Source organism: Ricinus communis, chromosome 9 (genome assembly GCF_019578655.1).
Source record: "Ricinus communis isolate WT05 ecotype wild-type chromosome 9, ASM1957865v1, whole genome shotgun sequence".
Classification (NCBI taxonomy): Eukaryota; Viridiplantae; Streptophyta; class Magnoliopsida; order Malpighiales; family Euphorbiaceae; genus Ricinus; species Ricinus communis.
Genome location: NC_063264.1, coordinates 22,631,107 through 22,656,730, shown reverse-complemented (window position 1 = coordinate 22,656,730; position 25,624 = coordinate 22,631,107). Strand labels below are relative to the sequence as shown.

General features: G+C 34.3%; 1 protein-coding gene across 1 annotated transcript; it reads left to right on the top strand.

Moving 5' to 3' along the window:
• Positions 1 to 21,094, top strand: LOC125371220. Its single transcript, XM_048379754.1, has 4 exons — positions 1 to 212; positions 18,913 to 19,141; positions 19,248 to 20,055; positions 20,247 to 21,094. Exons 1-4 carry the CDS (start codon positions 1 to 3, stop codon positions 21,092 to 21,094), a joined length of 2,097 nt encoding a protein of 698 aa, XP_048235711.1.
• Positions 21,095 to 25,624: the final 4,530 nt, after the last annotated feature.

Here is a 25,624-nt window from a genome sequence, read left to right as displayed (position 1 = left end):
ATGAAAGATTTAGGCCAGCTAAGATACTTTCTTGGAATGGAAGTGGCAAAGTCAAAGAAAGGCATTGTTGTCTCACAACTGAAATATATTCTAGATCTCTTGAAAGAAACTGGAATGAGTGGTTGTAAACCTTCTGACACTCTAATTGAAGCTAATTCTAGACTTGGGGAGGTAAAGAATAGTGTTTCAGTAGACACAGGAAGATATCAGAGGTTGGTTAGAAAACTGATTTACTTATCATATACTCGTCCAGACATTGCTTTCGCTGTAAGCTTTATTTTCTCATATTGATAAATATACCCCTCTTACGGGGTTGTTTTCTCATATTAAAAAATAAACCATTCTTAAGGGATTGTTTTCTCATATTAAAAAATATCTATTTTCTCATATTAAAAAATATCTATTTTCTCATATTAAAAAATATACCACTTCTTTGGGATTGTTTTCTAATATTGATAAATATACCCCTCTTACGGGGTTGTTTTCTAAAATTGACAATTATACTCCTCTTACGGGGTTGTTTTCTAATATTGACAAATCTGCCCCTCTTACGGGTTTGTTTTCTAATATTGACAAATATACCCGTCCTACGAGGTTGTTTTCTCATATTTAAAAATATACCATTCTTAAGGGGTTGTTTTCTCATATTAAAAAATAGACCACTTTTTTGGCATTGTTTTCTAATATTGATAAATATACCCCTCTTACGAGGTTGTTTTCTAATATTGACAAATATACCTCTCTTACAGGGTGGTTTTCTAATATTGACAAATATACCATTATTATGAGGTTGTTTTCTAATACTGACAAATATACCCCTCTTACAGGGTTGTTTTCTCATCTTGACCAATATACCTCTCTTACGGGGTTGTTTTCTAATATTGACAGATATGCCCCTCTTATGGGGTTATTTTCTAATATTGACAAATATACCCCCATTTACGCGGTTGTTTTCTAGTATTGACTAATATACACCTCTTACGGGGTTGTATTCTAATATGGACAAATATACCTCTTATGGGGTTGTTTTCTAATATTGACAAATATACCCCTCTTCCGGGATTGTTTTCTAGTATTGAGAAATATACCTCTCTTATAGGGTTATTTTCTAATATTGACAAAAATAGCTCTCTTATTAGATTGTTTTCTAATATTGATAAATATACCCCTCTTACGGGATTGTTTTGTAATATTGACAAACATACCCATCTTACAGGGTTTTTTTCTCATATTAAAAAAAGTACCACTTTTTTGTGGTTGTTTTCTCATTTTGAAAGATATACCCCTCTTACGGGATTGTTTTCTAATATTGATAAATATAACCCTCTTACGGGGTTGTCTTCTCATATTGACAAATATACCATCTTTTTTGTGGTTGTTTTCTAATATTGTCAAATATACCCCTCTTACGGGGTTGTTTTCTCTCATTGACAAATATACTCCTCTGACTGGGTTGTTTTCTCATATTGACAAATATACCACTTTTTTGGGATTGTTTTCTAATATTGATAAATATACCCCTCTTACGGCGTTGTTTTCTAAAATTGACAATTATACTCCTCTTACGGGGTTGTTTTCTAATATTGACAAATCTGCCCCTCTTACGGGTTTGTTTTCTAATATTGACAAATCTGCCCCTCTTACGGGTTTGTTTTCTAATATTGACAAATATACCCGTCCTACGAGGTTGTTTTCTCATATTTAAAAATATACCATTCTTAAGGGGTTGTTCTCTCATATTAAAAAATAGACTTTTTGGCATTGTTTTCTAATATTGATAAATATACCCCTCTTACGGGGTTGTTTTCTAATATTGACAAATATACCTCTCTTACGGGGTGGTTTTCTAATATTGACAAATATACCATTATTATGAGGTTGTTTTCTAATACTGACACACATACCCCTCTTACAGGGTTGTTTTCTCATCTTGACCAATATACCTCTCTTACGGGGTTGTTTTCTCGTATTGAGAATTATACCCCTCTAGCGGGGGTTCTTTCTAATGTTGACAGATGTACCCCTCTTACGGGGTTGTCTTATCATGTTAAAAACTATACCACTTTCTTGGGGTTGTTTTCTCATATTGAAAAATATACACCTCTAACGGGGTTGTTTTCTAATATTGACGGATATACCCCTTTTATGGGGTTGTTTTCTAATATTGACAGATATACCCCTCTTAGGGGGTGGTTTTCTAATATTGACAAATATACCCCTCTTACGGGGTTGTTTTCTAATATTGACGGAGTATGGGGTTGTTTTCTAATATTGACATATATACCCCTCTTATGGGGTTGTTTTCTAATATTGACAAATATAACCCCACTTACGCGGTTGTTTTCTAGTATTGACTAATATACACCTCTTACGGGGTTGTATTCTAATATTGACAAATATAACTCTTATGGGGTTGTTTTCTAATATTGCAAATATACCCCTCTTCCGGGATTATTTTATACTATTGACAAATATACCACTCTTATGGGGTTGTCTTCTAATATTTATAAATATAGCTCTCTCACTGGGTTATTTTCTAATATTGACAAATATACCCCTCTCACGGGTTATTTTCTGATATTGACAAATATACCCCTCTTACGGGGTTGTTTTCTGATATTGAAAAATATACCCCTATTACGGGGTTGTTTTATAATAAGGACAAATATACCCCTCCTACGGGGTTGTTTTCTCATATTGATAAATATACCCCTCTTACGGGGTTGTTTTCTCATATTAAAAAATAAACCATTCTTAAGGGATTGTTTTCTCATATTAAAAAATATCTATTTTCTCATATTAAAAAATATACCACTTCTTTGGGATTGTTTTCTAATATTGATAAATATACCCCTCTTACGGGGTTGTTTTCTAAAATTGACAATTATACTCCTCTTACGGGGTTGTTTTCTAATATTGACAAATTTGCCCCTCTTACGAGTTTGTTTTCTAATATTGACAAATATACCCGTCCTACGAGGTTGTTTTCTCATATTTAAAACTATACCATTCTTAAGGGGTTGTTTTCTCATATTAAAAAATATACTTTTTGGCATTGTTTTGTAACATTGATAAATATATCCCTCTTACGGGGTTGTTTTCTAATATTGACAAATATACCTCTCTTACGAGGTGATTTTCTAATATTGACAAATATACCCTTATTATGAGGTTGTTTTCTAATACTGACAAATATACCCCTCTTACGGGGTTGTTTTCTCATCTTGACAAATATACCTCTCTTACGGGGTTGTTTTCTCGTATTGAGAATTATACCCCTCTAGCGGGGGTTCTTTCTAATGTTGACAGATGTACCCCTCTTATGGGGTTGTCTTATCATATTAAAAACTGTACCACTTTCTTGAGGTTGTTTTCTCATATTGACAAATATACCCCTCTAACGGGGTTGTTTTCTAATATTGACGGATATACCCCTCTTTAGGGGTTGTTTTCCAATATTGACAGATATACCCCTCTTATGGGGTTATTTTCTAATATTCACAAATATACCCCTCTTACCGGGTTATTTTCTAATATTGACGGAGTATGGGGTTATTTTCTAATATTGACAGATATACCCCTCTTATGGGGTTGTTTTCTAATATTGACAAATATACCCCCACTTACGCGGTTGTTTTCTAGTATTGACTAATATACACCTCCTACGGGGTTGTATTCTAATATTGACAAATATAACTCTGATGGGGTTGTTTACTAATATTGACAAATATACCCCTCTTACGGGGTTGTTTTCTAAAATTGACAATTATACTCCTCTTACGGGGTTGTTTTCTAATATTGACAAATCTGCCCCTCTTACGGGTTTGTTTTCTAATATTGACAAATATACCCGTCCTACGAGGTTGTTTTCTCATATTTAAAAATACACCATTCTTAAGGGGTTGTTTTCTCATATTAAAAAATATACTTTTTGGCATTGTTTTCTAATATTGATAAATATACCCCTCTTACGGGGTTGTTTTCTAATATTGACAAATATACCTCTCTTACGGGGTGGTTTTCTAATATTGACAAATATGCCCTTATTATGAGGTTGTTTTCTAATACTGACAAATATACCCCTCTTACGGGGTTGTTTTCTCGTCTTGACAAATATACCTCTCTTACGGGGTTGTTTTCTCATATTGAGAATTATACCCCTCTAGCGGGGGTTCCTTCTAATGTTGACAGATGTACCCGTCTTACGGGATTGTCTTATCATATTAAAAACTATACCACTTTCTTGGGGTTGTTTTCTCATATTGACAAATATACCCCTTTGACGGGGTTGTTTTCTAACATTGACGGATATACCCCTCTTATGGGATTGTTTTCTAATATTGACAGATATACCCCTCTTATGTGGTTGTTTTCTAATATTGACACATATTCTAATATTAACGGATATACCCCTCTTATGGGGTTGTTTTCTAATATTGACAGATATGCCCCTCTTATGGGGTTATTTCCTAATATTGACAAATATACCCCCATTTACGCGGTTGTTTTCTAGTATTGACTAATATACACCTCTTACGGGGTTGTATTCTAATATGGACAAATATACCTCTTATGGGGTTGTTTTCTAATATTGACAAATATACCCCTCTTCCGGGATTGTTTTCTAGTATTGAGAAATTTACCTCTCTTACAGGGTTATTTTCTAATATTGACAAAAATAGCTCTCTTATTAGATTGTTTTCAAATATTGATAAATATACCCCTCTTACGGGATTGTTTTGTAATATTGACAAACATACCCATCTTACGGGGTTTTTTTCTCATATTAAAAAAAATACCACTTTTTTGTGGTTGTTTTCTCATTTTGAAAGATATACCCCTCTTACGGGATTGTTTTCTAATATTGATAAATATAACCCTCTTACGGGGTTGTCTTCTCATATTGACAAATATACCATCTTTTTTGTGGTTGTTTTCGAATATTGTCAAATATACCCCTCTTACGGGGTTGTTTTCTCTCATTGACAAATATACTCCTCTGACTGGGTTGTTTTCTCATATAGACAAATATACCACTTTTTTGGGATTGTTTTCTAATATTGATAAATATACCCCTCTTACGGGGTTGTTTTCTAAAATTGACAATTATACTCCTCTTACGGGGTTGTTTTCTAATATTGACAAATCTGCCCCTCTTACGGGTTTGTTTTCTAATATTGACAAATATACCCGTCCTACGAGGTTGTTTTCTCATATTTAAAAATATACCATTCTTAAGGGGTTGTTTTCTCATATTAAAAAATAGACTTTTTGGCATTGTTTTCTAATATTGATAAATATACCCCTCTTACGGGGTTGTTTTCTAATATTGACAAATATACCTCTCTTACGGGGTGGTTTTCTAATGTTGACAAATATACCATTATTATGAGGTTGTTTTCTAATACTGACAAATATACCCCTCTTACAGGGATGTTTTCTCATCTTGACCAATATACCTCTCTTACGGGGTTGTTTTCTCGTATTGAGAATTATACCCCTCTGGCGGGGCTTCTTTCTAATGTTGACAGATGTACCCCTCTTACGGGGTTGTCTTATCATGTTAAAAACTATACCACTTTCTTGGGGTTATTTTCTCATATTGAAAAATATACACCTCTAACGGGGTTGTTTTCTAATATTGACGGATATACCCCTTTTATGGGGTTGTTTTCTAATATTGACAGATATACCCCTCTTAGGGGGTGATTTTCTAATATTGACAAATATACCCCTCTTACGGGGTTGTTTTCTAATATTGACGGAGTATGGGGTTGTTTTCTAATATTGACATATATACCCCTCTTATGGGGTTGTTTTCTAATATTGACAAATATACCCCCACTTACGCGGTTGTTTTCTAGTATTGACTAATATACACCTCTTACGGGGTTGTATTCTAATATTGACAAATATAACTCTTATGGGGTTGTTTTCTAATATTGACAAATATACCCCTCTTCCGGGATTATTTTATACTATTGACAAATATACCTCTCTTATGGGGTTGTCTTCTAATATTGATAAATATAGCTCTCTTACTGGGTTATTTTCTAATATTGACAAATATACCCCTCTTACGGGGTTGTTTTCTGATATTGAAAAATATACCCCTATTACGGGGTTGTTTTATAATAAGGACAAATATACCCCTCCTACAGGGTTGTTTTCTCATATTGATAAATATACCCCTCTTACGGGGTTGTTTTCTCATATTAAAAAATAAACCATTCTTAAGGGATTGTTTTCTCATATTAAAAAATATCTATTTTCTCATATTAAAAAATATACCACTTCTTTGGGATTGTTTTCTAATATTGATAAATATACCCCTCTTACGGGGTTGTTTTCTAAAATTGACAATTATACTCCTCTTACGGGGTTGTTTTCTAATATTGACAAATCTGCCCCTCTTACGGGTTTGTTTTCTAATATTGACAAATATACCCGTCCTACGAGGTTGTTTTCTCATATTTAAAACTATACCATTCTTAAAGGGGTTGTTTTCTCATATTAAAAAATATACTTTTTGGCATTGTTTTCTAATATTGATAAATATACCCCTCTTACGGGGTTGTTTTCTAACATTGACGGATATACCCCTCTTATGGGGTTGTTTTCTAATATTGACAGATATATCCCTCTTATGTGGTTGTTTTCTAATATTGACACATATTCTAATATTGACGGATATACCCCTCGTATGGGGTTGTTTTCTAATATTGACAGATATGCCCCTCTTATGGGGTTGTTTTCTAATATTGACAAATATACCCCCATTTACGCGGTTGTTTTCTAGTATTGACTAATATACACCTCTTACGGGGTTGTATTCTAATATGGACAAATATACCTCTTATGGGGTTGTTTTCTAATATTGACAAATATACCCCTCTTCCGGGATTGTTTTCTAGTATTGAGAAATATACCTCTCTTACAGGGTTATTTTCTAATATTGACAAGAATAGCTCTCTTATTAGATTGTTTTCTAATATTGATAAATATACCCCTCGGACGGGATTGTTTTGTAATATTGACAAACATACCCATCTTACGGGGTTTTTTTCTCATATTAAAAAAAGTACCACTTTTTTGTGGTTGTTTTCTCATTTTGAAAGATATACCCCTCTTATGGGATTATTTTCTAATATTGATAAATATAACCCTCTTACGGGGTTGTCTTCTCATATTGACAAATATACCATCTTTTTTGTGGTTGTTTTCTAATATTATCAAATATACCCCTCTTACGGGGTTGTTTTCTCTCATTGACAAATATACTCCTCTGACTGGGTTGTTTTCTCATATTGACAAATATACCACTTTTTTGGGATTGTTTTCTAATATTGATAAATATACCCCTCTTACGGGGTTGTTTTCTAAAATTGACAATTATACTCCTCTTACGGGGTTGTTTTCTAATATTGACAAATCTGCCCCTCTTACGGGTTTGTTTTCTAATATTGACAAATATACCCGTCCTACGAGATTGTTTTCTCATATTTAAAACTATACCATTCTTAAGGGGTTGTTTTCTCATATTAAAAAATATACTTTTTGGCATTGTTTTCTAATATTGATAAATATACCCCTCTTACGGGGTTGTTTTCTAATATTGACAAATATACCTCTCTTACGGGGTGGTCTAATATTGACTAATATTGAGAATTATACCCCTCTAGCGGGGGTTGTTTTCTAATATTGACTAATATTGAGAATTATACCCCTCTAGCGGGGGTTGTTTTCTAATATTGACTAATATTGAGAATTATACCCCTCTAGCGGGGGTTCTTTCTAATGTTGACAGATGTACCCCTCTTACGGGGTTGTCTTATCATGTTAAAAACTATACCACTTTCTTGGGGTTGTTTTCTCATATTGAAAAATATACACCTCTAACGGGGTTGTTTTCTAATATTGACGGATATACCCCTTTTATGGGGTTGTTTTCTAATATTGACAGATATACCCCTCTTAGGGGGTGGTTTTCTAATATTGACAAATATACCCCTCTTACGGGGTTGTTTTCTAATATTGACGGAGTATGGGGTTGTTTTCTAATATTGACATATATACCCCTCTTATGGGGTTGTTTTCTAATATTGACAAATATACCCCCACTTACGCGGTTGTTTTCTAGTATTGACTAATATACACCTCTTACGGGGTTGTATTCTAATATTGACAAATATAACTCTTATGGGGTTGTTTTCTAATATTGACAAATATACCCCTCTTCCGGGATTATTTTATACTATTGACAAATATACCTCTCTTATGGGGTTGTCTTCTAATATTGATAAATATAGCTCTCTTACTGGGTTATTTTCTAATATTGACAAATATACCCCTCTCACGAGTTGTTTTCTGATATTGACAAATATACCCCTCTTACGGGGTTGTTTTCTGATATTGAAAAATATACCCCTATTACGGGGTTGTTTTATAATAAGGACAAATATACCCCTCCTACGGGGTTGTTTTCTCATATTGATAAATATACCCCTCTTACGGGGTTGTTTTCTCATATTAAAAAATAAACCATTCTTAAGGGATTGTTTTCTCATATTAAAAAATATACCACTTCTTTGGGATTGTTTTCTAATATTGATAAATATACCCCTCTTACGGGGTTGTTTTCTAAAATTGACAATTATACTCCTCTTACGGGGTTGTTTTCTAATATTGACAAATCTGCCCCTCTTACGGGTTTGTTTTCTAATATTGACAAATATACCCCTCTTTAGGGGTTGTTTTCTAATATTGACAGATATACCCCTCTTATGGGGTTATTTTCTAATATTCACAAATATACCCCTCTGCAGGGTTATTTTCTAATATTGACGGAGTATGGGGTTATTTTCTAATATTGTGGGTTGTTTTCTAATATTGACAAATATACACCTCTTACGGGGTTGTTTTCTAATATTGACAAATATACCCCTCTTACGGGGTTGTTTTCTAATATTGACAAATATACCCCTCTTACTGGGTTGTTTTCTAATATTGACAAATATACCCCTCTTACGGGGTTGTTTTCTAATATTGACAAATATACCCGTCATACGGGGTTGTTTTCTCATATTAAAAAATATACCATTCTTAAGGGGTTGTTTTCTCATATTAAAAATATACTTTTGGGGTTGTTTTCTAATATTGATAAATATACCCCTCTTACGGGGTTGTTTTCTAATATAATGACAAATTGACAAATATACCCTTATTTGAGGTTGTTTTCTAATACTGACAAATATACCCCTCTTACGGGGTTGTTTTCTAAAATTGACAATTATACTCCTCTTACGGGGTTGTTTTCTAATATTGACAAATCTGCCCCTCTTACGGGTTTGTTTTCTAATATTGACAAATATACCCCTCTTTAGGGGTTGTTTTCTAATATTGACAGATATACCCCTCTTATGGGGTTATTTTCTAATATTCACAAATATACCCCTCTTACGGGGTTATTTTCTAATATTGACGGAGTATGGGGTTATTTTCTAATATTGACAGATATACCCCTCTTATGGGGTTGTTTTCTAATATTGACAAATATACCCCCACTTACGCGGTTGTTTTCTAGTATTGACTAATATACACCTCTTACGGGGTTGTATTCTAATATTGACAAATATAACTCTGATGGGGTTGTTTACTAATATTGACAAATATACCCCTCTTACGGGGTTGTTTTCTAAAATTGACAATTATACTCCTCTTACGAGGTTGTTTTCTAATATTGACAAATCTGCCCCTCTTACGGGTTTGTTTTCTAATATTGACAAATATACATCTGAGGTTGTTTTCTCATATTTAAAAATATACCATTCTTAAGGGGTTGTTTTCTCATATTAAAAAATATACTTTTTGGCATTGTTTTCTAATATTGATAAATATACCCCTCTTACGGAGTTGTTTTCTAATATTGACAAATATACCTCTCTTACGGGGTGATTTTCTAATATTGACAAATATACCCTTATTATGAGGTTGTTTTCTAATACTGACAAATATACCCCTCTTACGGGGTTGTTTTCTCGTCTTGACAAATATACCTCTCTTACGGGGTTGTTTTCTCATATTGAGAATTATACCCCTCTAGCGGGGGTTCTTTCTAATGTTGACAGATGTACCCGTCTTACGGGGTTGTCTTATCATATTAAAAACTATACCACTTTCTTGGGGTTGTTTTCTCATATTGACAAATATACCCCTCTTACGGGGTTGTTTTCTAACATTGACGGATATACCCCTCTTATGGGGTTGTTTTCTAATATTGACAGATATATCCCTCTTATGTGGTTGTTTTCTAATATTGACACATATTCTAATATTGACGGATATACCCCTCTTATGGGGTTGTTTTCTAATATTGACAGATATGCCCCTCTTATGGGGTTGTTTTCTAATATTGACAAATATACCCCCATTTGTCAGTTGTTTTCTAGTATTGACTAATATACACCTCTTACGGGGTTGTATTCTAATATGGACAAATATACCTCTTATGGGGTTGTTTTCTAATATTGACAAATATACCCCTCTTCCGGGATTGTTTTCTGGTATTGAGAAATATACCTCTCTTACAGGGTTATTTTCTAATATTGACAAAAATAGCTCTCTTATTAGATTGTTTTCTAATATTGATAAATATACCCCTCTTACGGGATTGTTTTGTAATATTGACAAACATACCCATCTTACGGGGTTTTTTTCTCATATTAAAAAAAATACCACTTTTTTGTGGTTGTTTTCTCATTTTGAAAGATACACCCCTCTTACGGGATTGTTTTCTAATATTGATAAATATGACCCTCTTACGCGGTTGTCTTCTCATATTGACAAATATACCATCTTTTTTGTGGTTGTTTTCTAATATTGTCAAATATACCCCTCTTATGGGGTTGTTTTCTCTTATTGACAAATATACTCCTCTGACTGGGTTCTTTTCTCATATTGACAAATATACCACTTTTTTGGGATTGTTTTCTAATATTGACAAATATACCCATCTTACGGGGTTGTTTTCTCATATTAAAAATATATCACTCTTACGGGGTTGTTTACTCATATTGACAAATATACCCCTCTTACGGGTGACAAATATACTCCTCTTACGAGGTTGTTTTATCATAATAAAAATATACCACTTTTTTGGGATAGTTTTATAATATTGACAAATATGCCCCACTTACGGGGTTGTTTTCTTATATTGACAAATATACCACTTCTTGTGTCTGTTTTGTAATATTGTCAAATACACCCCTCTTACGGGTTTGTTTTCTCTTATTGACAAATATACCCCTCTGACTGGGTTGTTTTGTCATATTGACAAATATACCACTTTTTTGGAATTGTTTTCTGATTTTGACAAATATACCCCTCTTACGGAGTTGTTTTCTAATATTGACAAATATACCACTTTTTTGTGGTTGTTTTGTAATATTGTCAAATACACCCATCTTATGGGGTTGTTTTCTCTTATTGACAAATATACTCCTCTGACTGGGTTGTTTTCTCATATTGACAAATATACCACTTTTTTTAGATTGTTTTCTAATATTGAGAAATATAACCCTCTTCCGGAGTTGTTTTCTAATATTGACAAATATACCATTTATTTGTGGTTGTTTTCTAATATTGTCAAATATACCAGTCTTACGGGGTTGTTTTCTCTTATCGACAAATATATTCTTCTGACTGGGTTGTTTTCTCATATTAACAAATATACCACTTTTTTGGTATTGTTTTCTAATATTGACAAATATACTACTCTTACGGGGTTGTTTTCTCATATTAAAAAATATACCACTCTTACTGGGTTGTTTACTCATATTGACAGATATACCCCTCTTACGGGGTTATTTTCTAATATTGATAAATATACCCGTCTTACGGGGTTATTTTCTCATTTAAAAAATATTCCAATCTTAAGGGGTTATTTTCTAATATTGACAAATATACCCCTCTTACGGGGTTGTTTTCTAATATTGTCAAATATACACATCTTACCAGATTGTTTTCTAATATTGATAAATATAGCTCTCTTACTGGGTTATTTTCTAATATTAACAAATATACCTCTCTTATGGGGTTGTTTTCTAATATTGATAAATATAGCTCTCTTACTGGGTTATTTTCTAATATTGACAAATATACCCCTCTTACGGGTTGTTTTCTGATATTGACAAATATACCCCTATTACGGGGTTGTTTTATAATAAGGACAAATATACCCCTCCTACGGGGTTGTTTTCTCATATTGATAAATATACCCCTCTTATGGGGTTGTTTTCTCATATTAGAAAATAAACCACTTTTTTAGGGCTGTTTTCTCATTTTGAAAGATATACCCCTCTTACAGGGTTGTTTTCTAATATTCACAAATATACCCCTCAAACTGGGTTGTTTTCTCATATTAAAAAATAGACCACTTTTTTGGAGTTGTTTTCTCATATTGACAAATATACCCCTCTTATAGAGTTGTTTTCTGACAAATATACACCTCTTACGGGGTTGTTTTCTCATATTAAAAAATATACTACTTTTTTGGGGTTGTTTTCTAATACCGACTAATATACCTCTCTTACGGAGTTATTTTCTAATATTGATAAAAATACCCCTCTTACGGTGTTTTCTCTCATATTGACAAATATACCCCTCTTAGGGGGTTGTTTTCTAATATTGAAAAATATACCCTTCTAACGGGATTATTTTCTCATATTGATAAATATACCCCTTTTACGGGGTCATTTTCTAATATAGACAAATATACCGGTCTTACGGGGTTGTTTTCTCATTTTGACAAATACGCCACTCTTACGGGGTTGTTTTTGCATATTGGCAAATATACCCCTATTTCGGGGTTGTTTTCTAATAATGAAGAATACACCTCTCTTACTAGGTTATTTTCTAATATTGACAAATATACCCCTCTTACGGGGTTGTTTTCTCATATTGACACATATACCGCTCTGACGGGGTTCTTTTCTAATATTGACAAACATACCCCTCTTACGGGGTTGTTTTCTAATATTGACCAATATACCCTTCATGCGGGGTTGTTTTCTCATATTGACAAATATACCCTTATTACGGGGTTGTTTTCTAACATTGACAAATACACCCCTCTTACGGGGTTATTTTCTCATATTGACAAATATACCGCTCTGATTTTGGTTATTTTCTAATATTGACAAATATACCCCTCTTGCGGGGTTGTTTTCTAATATTGACAAATATAACCGTCTTATGGGGTTGTTTTCTCATATTAAAAAATAAACCATTCTTAAGGGGTTTTTTTCTCATATTAAAAAATATACCACTTCTTTGGGATTGTTTTCTAATACTGACAAATATATCCCTCTTACAGGGTTATTTTCTCGTCTGGACAAATATACCTCTCTTACGGGGTTGTTTTCTCGTATTGAGAATTATACCCCTCTAGCGGGGATCTCCCTAATGTTGACAAATGTACCCCTCTTATGGGGTTGTCTTATCATATTAAAAACTATACCACTTTCTTGGGGTTGTTTTCTCATATTGACAAATATATCCCTCTTACGGGGTTATTTTCTAATATTGACGGATATACCCCTCTTATCGGGTTCTTTTCTAATATTGATAGATATACCCCTCTTATGGGGTTGTTTTCTAATATTGACAAATATACCCCCACTTATGCGGTTGTTTTCTCGTATTGACTAATATACACCTCTTACGGGATTGTATTCTCTTATTGACAAATATACCCCTCTTACGGGGTTGTTTTCTCATATTAAAAAATATATCACTTTTTTAGGGTTGTTTTCTATTATTGACAAATATACCCCTCTTACGGGGTTATTTTCCAATATTAACAAAATACCCCTCTTATAGTGTTATTTTCTCATATTGACAAATATACCCCACTAACGGGGTTGTTTTCTCATATTGATAAAATATACCCCTCTTACGGGATGTTTTATAATATTGACAAATACACCCCTCTTACGTGGTTGTTTTCTAATATTGACAAATATACTCGTCTTACGGGGTTGTTTTCTCATATTAAAAAATATACCACTTTTTTAGGGTTGTTTTCTCATACCGACAAATATACCCCTCTTACAGGGTTATTTTCTAATATTGACAGATATACCTCACTTACGCTGTTGTTTTCTCGTCTTTACTAGTATACCCCTCTTATGGGGTTGTTTTCTCTTATTGACAAATATACCCCTCTTACGGGGTTGTTTTCTCATATTAAAAAATATATTACTTTTTTAGGGTTATTTTCTAATATTGACAAATATACCCCTCTTACGGGGTTGTTTTCCATTATTAACAAAATACCCCTCTTACAGTGTTGTTTTCTCATATTGACAAATATACCCCACTAACGGGGTTGTTTTCCCATATTGACAAATATACCCCTCTTACGGGGGGTTTTCTAATATTGACAGATATACCCCTCTTATGGGGTTGTTTTCTAATATTGACAGATATACCCCTCTTATGGGGTTGTTTTCTAATATTGACACATATACCCCACTTACGCGGTTGTTTTCTCGAATTGACTAATATACCCCTCTTACGGGGTTGTTTTCTCTTATTGACAGATATACCCCTCTTACGGGGTTGTTTTCCCATATTAAAAAATATATCACTTTTTTGGGGTAGTTCTCTAATATTGACAAATATACCCCTCTTACGGGGTTGATTTCTAATATTGACAAAAACACCCCTCTTACGGTGTTGTTTTCTCATATTACCAAATATACCCCACTAACGTGGTTGTTTTCTCATATTGACAAATATACCCCACTTATGGGGTGGTTTTCTAATATTGACAAATGTACCCCTCTAACGGGGTTGTTTTCTCCTATTGCCAAATATATCCCTCTTACGGGGTTGTTTTCTAATGTTGACAAATATACTCGTCTTACGGGGTTGTTTTATCATATTAAAAGATATACCACTTTTTGGGGTTGTTTTCTAATATTGATAAATATACCCCTCTTACGGGGTTGTTTTGTAATATTGACAAATATACCCGTCTTACAGGGTTGTTTTCTAATATTGACAAATACACCCCTCTTACGGGGTTATTTTCTCGTATTGACAAATATACCCCTCTTATGGGGTTGTTTTCTCATATTAAAAAATATACCACTTTTTTGGGGTTGTTTTCTAATGTTGATAAATATACCCCTCTTACGGGGTTGTTTTCTAATATTGACAAATATACCCCTCTTACGGTGTTGTTTTCTCATATTCACAAATATACCCCACTAATGGGGTTGTTTTCTCAAATTGACAAATATACCCCACTTACGGGGTGGTTTTCTAATATTGACAAATATACCCCTCTAACAGGGTTGTTTTCTCTTATTGATAAATATACCCCTCTTACGGGGTTGTTTTCTAATGTTGACAAATATACTCGTCTTATGGGGTTGTTTTCTCATATTAAAAAATATACCACTTTTTTGGGGTTGTTTTCTAATGTTGATAAATATACCCTCTTACGGGGTTGTTTTCTAATATTGATAAATATACCCCTCTTACAGGGTTGTTTTCTAATATTGACAAATATACCCCTATTACGGGGTTGTTTTCTAATATTGACAAATACACCCCTCTTACGGGGTTGTTTTCTCATATTGACAAATATACCCCTCTTACGGGGTTGTTTTCTCGTATTGACAAATATACCCCTCTTACGGGGTTGTTTTCTAATATTGACAAATATACCCCTCTTATGGGGTTGTTTTCTAATATTGACAAATATACCCCACTTACGGTTGTTTTCTCGAATTGACTAATATACCCCTCTTACGGGGTTGTTTTCTCTTATTGATAGATATACCCCTCTTACGGGGTTGTTTTCCCATATTAAAAAATATATCACTTTTTTGGGGTAGTTTTCTAGTATTGACAAATATACCCCTCTTACGGGGTTGTTTTCCAAAATTGACAAAAACACCCCTCTTACGGTGTTGTTTTCTCATATTGACAAATATACCCTACTAACATGGTTGTTTTTTTCATATTGACAAATATACCCCACTTATGGGGTGGTATTCTAAAATTGACAAATGTACCCCTCTAACGGGGTTGTTTTCTCCTATTGCCAAATATATCCCTCTTACGGGGTTGTTTTCTAATGTTGACAAATATACTCGTCTTATGGGGTTTTTTTATCATATTAAAAGATATTCCACTTTTTTGGGGTTGTTTTCTAATATTGATAAATATACCCCTCTTACGGGGTTGTTTTGTAATATTGACAAATATACCCGTCTTACAGGGTTGTTTTCTAATATTGACAAATGTACCCCTATTATGGGGTTGTTTTCTAATATTGACAAATAGACCCCTCTTACGGGGTTGTTTTCTCATATTGACAAATATACCCCTCTTACGGGGTTGTTTTCTCGTATTGACAAATATACCCCTCTTACGGGGTTGTTTTCTCATATTAAAAATATATCACTTTTTAGGGTTGTTATCTAATATTGACAAATATACCCCTCTTAAGGGGTTGTTTTCTAATATTGATAAAAATACCCCTCTTACGGTGTTGTTTTCTCATATTCACAAATATACCCCACTAATTGGGTTGTTTTCTCAAATTGACAAATATACCCCACCTACGGGGTGGTTTTCTAATATTGATAAATCTACCCCTCTAATAAGGTTGTTTTCTCGTATTGACAAATATACCCCTCTTACGGGGTTGTTTTCTAATATTGACAAATATACCCCTCTTACGGGGTTGTTTTCTCATATTAAAAAATATACCACTTTTTTGGGGTTGTTTTCTAATGTTGATAAATATACCCCTCTTACGGGGTTGTTTTCTAATATTGACAAATATACCCCTCTTACGGGGTTGTTTTCTAATATTGACAAATACACCCCTCTTACGGGGTTGTTTTCTCATATTGACAAATATACCCCTCTTACGGGGTCGTTTTCTCGAATTGATAAATATCTCTTGGAGATTGCTTTAGTCTGTAGATCGCCTTTTTTAGTTTGCATATCAAAGAAGGATCTGAAGTGGATTTGTGGCGCGGGGGAAGAGTCATATAAACCTCTTCTTCCAAGGTCCCTTGAAGAAATGCATTTTTAACGTCCATTTGAAATAGATCCTATCCTGAATTAGTAGCTATAGATAGTAGAATATGGACAATGTTCATTTTTGCTATTGGTGTAAAGGTTTCTTGGTAATCAATGTCATAAGTTTGGGTGAACCCTTTTGCTACTAACCTAGCCTTGTTTCTTTCAATCGTTCCACCACAGTTATATTTTATTTTGTACACCTATTTACACCCTAAATGTCCTTATTGAAAACGAAAGCGCTAACGCGCCTTATATTAAAAAATTGGTAATTTCTAGATAGATTCAATTTACTACATTATGTGTTGATAACGCAATAATATATGCATTTTATATGCTATATATATATGTTGTTCTTCATGTTATCTTTGCATTTTTAATCTCTTAGAGCTATTATTCGTTGTGTTCGATATTTCTCTTCTCGGGTTCATTTTGTTTTGTTTTTGTAGGAATTGGCTCAAGTTGCTAGGCATTGGTGAGGATGTTTGTAAAGTCGTTCATGGTCAAACACGATGTCAAAGAGATACTCATGCCTAGGAGGATCTTATATCGAGAAATGGGTAAGGGAAGCTATCCTGCGGCCACTCCGCGACTTGGCTTTCAAGACCAGCAATAAAGCAAAGAAACAGTCCACTCCGCCCCCTACTCGTGGCCTACAATGCCACGCCATGGCCTGCCCGTGGCTGGATCTGCAAAACTGCATTTTGGACACTTGTCTAGTCGAATTTTTATAGTGAAAACCTAGCCAAACTCCTGGATATCCTATAATATAAATAGATTGTGAAAAGAACTTGAAAGGAGAGCCCCCTTCTCCTTTTCTCCTTAGTTTTAGGTTGTGTTTTTTTTCTCTATTTTATGTTACTTTTCTTTGTGCTTTGAAGATTTATCAAAGACCTCATCATTCAATTATCAATCCAAGTATTTTCCTTTTCCTTTTTAAGTTGTTATTAATTATGTTTTCTTTTATAATCTATTTTGTTTATTTAACTATCATTAGTGAGTAGTTTTCTAATCTAGGGTTAAGTGAACCCTAGCCATGATTGATGTATGATTTGTTCCTTTAATTTCCCAAATTAATTATTTAATTGCTCTTGCTTAATTGATTGTGCATATTCCAATACTAGATTAGAGATAATTAGTATTATTATGATTCCATTGTCTTTATCAAAACGGGAGTTGGGTTTTGACGGATTTGAATATTTCAATTAAGGACATGAAATTCTCCATGGGAGTAGGTAGAATGGATTGTTAGAAAGTCAGAGTATTGAGCTTAATGTCTTTAATTTGCATGATTCCACAGGAGTAGGTTTTGATTGCATATTAGGGAAGCCATTGATACTCGGGAGAGATCTATGGTATTTTATAGGGTTTACCTTTCATTATAAACATTTATTTAATTAGTTTAGGGTGGGAACTTATGTTTGCGTTAATTGTGCTAGTGGGGATACTTAACTCTAGGTGCTTTTTATCCTTGAATTTATTCTCATTATTATTAATTGCATTAATTAGACTTAGATTAATTCTTCTTCAATCGTTGATTTGGTTACTTACTTAGCATTAATTGAAGTAAAGATTAGCTAGTTTTTACTACTTTAGTCTCTAGGGATTCGACCCTTGCTTGCCCGACTACATAGTTAAAAGGTCTAATTAGGTTATTTTTTATAGGTACACGACAGCCTTGTCAAATTTTGGCGCCGTTGCAGGGGTCTGACGGTATTAAAATAGTTAATTTTGATTTATTTTTGCTAAGCTTTGGGTTTTGTAGTGCTTCGGCTATTATTCCTTGTGCTCTTGATCTTTTGTTTCTAGTTTTCCTTCTTATTGCATGCAAACTAGACGAATAGGTTCAAGAGATTTAATCTCTATTGATCTTGAGATCGAGGCTACTGTACGTAAGCAAGGAAGTAAAAGGAGAAGCAATAAGAACAAGCAACAGGAAACAATGGTTGAACCACCGGCTACTAAACCTCTTTGGAAGTATGGTGTACCGGATGCAACTACCGCTACGATGTCTAGCATTTTTAGACCTGCAGTTACTGTAACACACTTCGAACTGAAACCTCAGTTTATTCAGTTAATCTCCAATGATTCCTTTTTAGAGGGAGTTAATGACTGTCCTGTTAATCATATTGATAGTTTTTTAGAGAAGTGTGACACTTTTAAGCTTAATAATGTCAGTGATGATGCAATTAGACTTCGCCTTTTTCCTTTTTTCTCTGAGGGATAGGGCAAAGGAGTGGCTAAAAGATGAAGGCATTGGTACTTTTGATTCATGGGACAAGCTAGTAAAGGCATTTTTGGCCAAGTTCTTAGGTCAAAAGAAAACTACAAGACTAAGGACTGAGTTGAGCACTCTTCGTCAACTAGATGATGAGTCGTTATATGAGTATTGGAGAAGGTTCAAGCGTCTGCAGAGAAAGTGCCCTTATAATGGAATTCAAGAGTGGTTATTGATTCAGACCTTATACAATTGGTTGACATATGAGTACATGATTTACATTGACGCTGTGTTGGATAGTAATTTTATTGAAAAGGTCCCTACTAAGGCTAAGGCATTGCTTGAGAAAATGGCTGCTAATGATAACTTTCAGTCAGGTGGGAGAAACAGTGCAAAGAAAGGGGGTAAACATGATGTTGATGCAATGACTCTCTTGACTAGTAATGTGCAGGCTTTGTCACTTAAGGTTGATCAACTTCGAGCAGGGCCATCTGTGGTAGCATCTTGTAAGACATGTGGAGTACAGGAACATATTGCAAGTGAGTGTCAATATGCTGAGATATTAATGGAGCAAGCTAACGCTCTCTATAACAACAACCAGCAAAGGAGACCCTATGATACCTACTCCAACACTTATAATGAAGGTTGGAAACAAAACTCAGCGTTCTCTTACAAGAACACTCAAAATCAGTTGAACCCACCACTACCTCGCAACAACTTCAATCATCCTCCAGGTTTTCAAAATAGACCACCCTTCAATCATCAAAACTACAATCAATAGCCTCCCTCACCACAACCACAACCACAACCTAAGTCCAATCTAGAAGCTTTGGTTGAAACTCTTGCAGCCTCACAGGCTAAGCAAGACAAGTATTGGGAAGAGCAGTTAAAACAGAATTGTCTCCTTACTGCTACAGTTCAATAGATTCAAGCTCAAACCAAGCTCATGGAGAATCAGATGAGCCAACTTGCTCAACAAGTGGGTCAATCTTCAAAGGTTCCGGTCATTTTCCTTGTAACACCGAGCAACCACCTAAGGGTCAAATTAATGTTGTAACTTTGAGGAATGGTAGAGAGCTAGAAGACCTTCCACGGAAAGTAGTTCAAAAGAAAACAGTTGCAGTAGAGGAAGTGATGGTTAAAGATGAGAAGATGATAGAAAAAGAGAAAATTGAAGAGAAAAAGAAGCCCAATGTCATTGAACCTTACAAGCCACTTGTACCTTTCCCACAACGATTGGCACAAGCAAAGCTAGAAAAGAAGTATGGGAAATTCCTAGACATTCTAAAGAAGTTGCCGATCAACATCCCATTCTTGGATGCAATCTCAGAGATGCCCTCCTATGCTAAATTCCTGAAGGACATGCTCTCTAACAAGAGGAAAATTGAAGAGAATGCAACGGTCTCACTTACAGCTGAATGCAGTGCTATATTGCAGAATAAGCTTCAAAAGAAGCTAGGAGATCCAGGGAGCTATTCCATTCCAGTCAAGCTAGGTGACATCGAAATAAAGAAGGCTTTATATGATCTAGGGGCAAGTGTCAGTCTTATGCCACTATCAATTTGTAAGAAACTTCAGATGGGTGAATTAAAACCCACGCGCATCTCCCTACAATTGGCAAACAGATCGGTGAGATTTCCTTTCGGTATTCTTGAGGATGTGCCACTTATAGTTGGGAAATTCTTTATCCTTTGTGATTTTATGGTTATGGAGATGGAAGAAGATGAGCAAGTCCTTATCATTCCAGGGAGACCCCTCTTGGCCACTGCTTGAGCCACTATTGACATGAAGAATGGGAAAATCACCTTTGAAGTGGGTGATGAGAAGATGGAGTATTCACTCGCAAGTTCTATAGGTTCTCCTTCTAAGGAGGAAACAATCTATAGGGTGGATGCTTTAGATGAAGTAGTGGAAGCTAAGGCCGTGGATTTACAACTCGATGATTCATTGCAGATGGTCTTAACGAGGGTTGCAGATGAAGAGGATTGGGAAACAAGAGAGTACAAGAGGCTCTTGGAGAAGACACGAGTGCTAGCAGCTGATGAGCTTATCAAGGAAGTGTTGAAACCAAGGGAGTCTAAAGAGAGTACTACGCCTCTTGAGGGTGTCGTTCTGGGTCATGTTGTTTCTGACAAGGGCATCGACGTTGACAGGGCTAAGATAGAGGTCATTGAGCATTTACCACCGCCTATTCTTCCCAAGGCACCAATTGTACCTAGTACTTCTGAGGGTGCTATTTCCTCATCTACGTCGATCAAGAGAGCCCTTGAAAAGCTCCAAAATTCAGTTGATGATATCAAGGACAAGCTAAAGAAACTCAAGGAAAGTTTGTCATCCATGTTTGTAGCTCTGGAGAATCTAAATACTTGGATGAAGTCACAAGGGTTTTCGAACCCTCGTCCCCTTCTTCAGTGAGGTTTTGTAAGTACCTCTCCCCTTTTACTTATGTTTATATTTTGCTTTTGCACTGTGGACACTGCAACATTCAAGTGTGGGGAAGGGTATTAGTGTATGTATTAGTTTTTTGGTGTTGCTAAAAAAATAAATGAAAAGAAAAAGAATTTTGAACATTCCAAGCCAATTTATGAAGCAAGTAATTTCAAAAGAAAAATATTTTTCTATAGTTCTTGTCATAAGTTGATTGACACTGGATTGAATAATTCAGTAATGATGTGTAAATCCTTTCTTGGCAATGGGTTGTGGCTAGAATTATCTTCCAGGCACCCGACTCGACTAATGCATGTATCTTGAGTAACTTGTGAGGAATTTGAGCCATATAGATTGACACATCTGAATCAGTCTCTGCTTTTCATCTGTGATTAGATATTTTCCTCTTATGTAGTACGATTCTTAGACTTGTCTTGGTTCTATTCGAGACTTTGTGACACATATATGGGGGGATGACTGAAGATTCCTTTAGGTAGTTAGAGCCTCAAATTTTAGGATTAGGATTATTCGCTCGTTTTTCTTTTTATTTTACATTCCCCTCTGGGCTGAACCATGTTGAGCTTCAATCCCATTTCTTGACGCCCTAAATTACATGCCTTAAAGCCCTTTTGTATGTTTTGTTTGGATTTTGTGGAGTATGCTACTACAATGTATACTTTATATGTCAATATGGAGATTGTGATACGAAAGAAAAGTTGTAAAGTTTGTTACTCAAATAAAATGTTAGTTTATTTTCAAAAAAGAAAAGTGAAAAGTTCGGGAAAGAAGCACATAATTTCCCGATATAAAAAAAAGAAAGAAAATAAAAAAAAAAGACAGAAAAGAAGTAAGTGAAAAAGTTCGGGAAAGAAGCACATAATTTCCCAATAAAAAAAAGAAAAGAAAAAAAAGAAAAAAGAAAATGAACCTAACATTTGGAAATAGTTGTGTTGGTCGGAGTAGATTTTATTTTCTTTTATTAGGATTTGAGCATCACATCCCTAGATAACGTTGTCTTACCCTATTTTAACCAAGCCTACCCTATTACAAGGAACTCATGACCCCCGTGTTTGTGCCACCCCAAAATAAGTGGAGAAAGACGAGAGGCAAGTCTAAAGAGGAAGACTACAAAAGTGTCGACACGCGTGAATGAAGAATAGGTTGAGTGATGATGCTGCTACCTTTTTAAACACATGAGAGACTCAATTTGTTTTCTTTTACATAACTAAAGTGAGAAGCTACATGCATATGACTGAGTTAGGGGAAGGAAGCGGTAAGATTAGTTGGCCATTGAAGAGTGTTATCGACTTACTGTCTCATTCCATGTTCGTTGATTTGTGACATTAACATAGTTCCTAAAATGATTTTAAGTTTTCGTAGTTGTTACTTGATTGAATTTATTGGTTTGGATGTTCATTATTCATCTTTGTAGGTAGGCCATCTGAAAACCTTCACGAGACCTTACTCGTCCGCTAGGGTAACCTAGGGGTTTAAAGGGTTTGTTGCACATGCTAAGTGCAACCGTGATTCCTACGACAGTGAGTTAGGATTTTATTGCTTTATTAGTATAGTTTTTCTTATTTTTATTTTGTTTCCTCGAAGACGAGTAAAGGTTAAGTGTGGGAGAATTTGATAACGCAATAATATACGCATTTATATGCTATATATATACGTTGTTCTTCATGTTATCTTCATATTTTTAATCTTTTAGAGCTATTATTCGTTGCTTTCGATATTTCTCTCCTCGGGTTTATTTTTTTATTTTTGTAGGAATTAGCTCGAGTTGCTAGGCCTTGGCGAGGATTTTTTTAGAGTCATTCATGGTCAAACACGATGTCAAAGAGATACTCATGCTTAGGAGGATCTTATATCGCGAAACGAGCAAGGGAAGCTATCCTGCGGCCACTCTGCGACTTGGGTTTCAAGGCCAACGATAAAGCAAAGAAACAATCCACTCCGCCCCCTACTCGCGGCCTACAATACGATGCTACGGCCTGGCCGTGGCTGGATCTATTAAACTGCATTTTGGATACCTGTCTACTTGAATTTTTAAGGTGAAAACCTAGCCAAACTCCTGGATATCCTATAATATAAATAGATTGTGAAAAGAACTTGAAAGGAGAGCCCCCTTCTCATTTTCTCCTTAGTTTTAGGCTGTGTTTTCTTTCTCTATTTTATGTTACTTTTCTTTGTACTTTGAAGATTTATTAAAGATCTCATCATTCAATTATCAATCCAAGTATTTTCCTTTTTAAGTTGTTATTAATTATATTTTCTTTTATAATCTATTTTATTTATTTAACTATCATGAGTGAGTAGTTTTCTAATCTAGGGTTAAGTGAACCCTAGCCATGATTGATATATGATTTGTTCCTTTAATTCTTCAAATTAATTGTTTAATTGCTCTTGCTTAATTGATTGTGCATATTCCAATACTAGATTAGGGATAATTAGTATTGTTATGATTCCATTGTCTTTATCACAACGGGAGTTGGGTTTTGACGGATTTGAATATTTCAATTAAGGACATGAAATTCTCCACGGGAGTAGGTAGGATGGATTGTTAGGAAGTCAGAGTATTGAGCTTAATGTCTTTAATTTGCATGATTCCACGGGAGTAGGTTTTGATTGCATATTAGGGAAGCCATTGATACTCGGGAGAGATCTATGGTATTTTATAGGGTTTACCTTTCCTTATGAACATTTATTTAATTAGTTTAGGGTAGGAACTTATTTTTGCGTTAATTGTGCTAGTGGGGATCCTTAACTCTAGGTGCTTTTTATCCTTGAATTTATTCTCATTATTATTAATTGTATTAATTTGACTTAGATTAATTCTTCCTCAATTGTTGATTTGGTTACTTACTTAGTACTAATTGAAGTCAAGATTAGCTAGTTTTTACTACTTCAGTCTCTAGGGATTCGACCCTTGCTTGCCCGACTACATAGTTAGAAGGTCTAGTTAGGTTATTTTTTTATAGGCACACGACAGCCTTGTCATATATAAATTACATAATTATATATGACATTACTTATTAATTATTGTATTTGTATTCATTGATTCATTTATTGCCATTAAAAACTCACAACTAAAAACCAATAATAAAAAATGTAACAATTAATAAATAAAATCACATGTCATTATACAATTAACTTAGTCTATAGATAATGTGTGAGACTGAATCTATCTAAAGAAATTTTAATTTTATACTTTTTTCAGAACATTTAAAATTCTAATACCATTTATTTGGGTGAGAGCCCGAAAACCAATGAAAATTTACTAAAACAGTACTATTTTTTAGCACAAAGCCAAAAAGAAAATTTGGACTTTTTAGAAAAATCAATTAAAATATTCACTTTGGAATAATCAAACCCTTCTTTTTTAAAATAAAATTTAGAACAGTTGAACTAAACCTAAAATTATTTTCAATTTGAACTATTAATTAATCATTATACTTAAAAAAATTCCTAAAAATTTATATATAACTAATTTTGTATCGGACCAAGAGTTAAAGTGGTAGTAATATACCAAAATAGGATAAGCCATATTCAAACATTAAAATTTCATCTCTATTATTGGGATTCATGTGATTCTTTCCGAGAGAGTTGGTGATCGATCTTTTCCGAATCAGTACGTTTCATCAAGGGTTGTATGTGTTAGTGATTATAGATCACTAAAAGAATAAATAATGCAAATAATTTATAAAAGTTTATACCCAACTAACTAAAGAGTTAATTCTAATCATTTTAGTATTGGTTAAATTCAAGTCCAATTCTATTAGTTGGACTCTACACTTTTCATTCATTTGACTCTCGCCTTAATTAAATTGGGGCTTTATATCTGAGCCTTGGACTATAGGGTATTGTGATCTGACC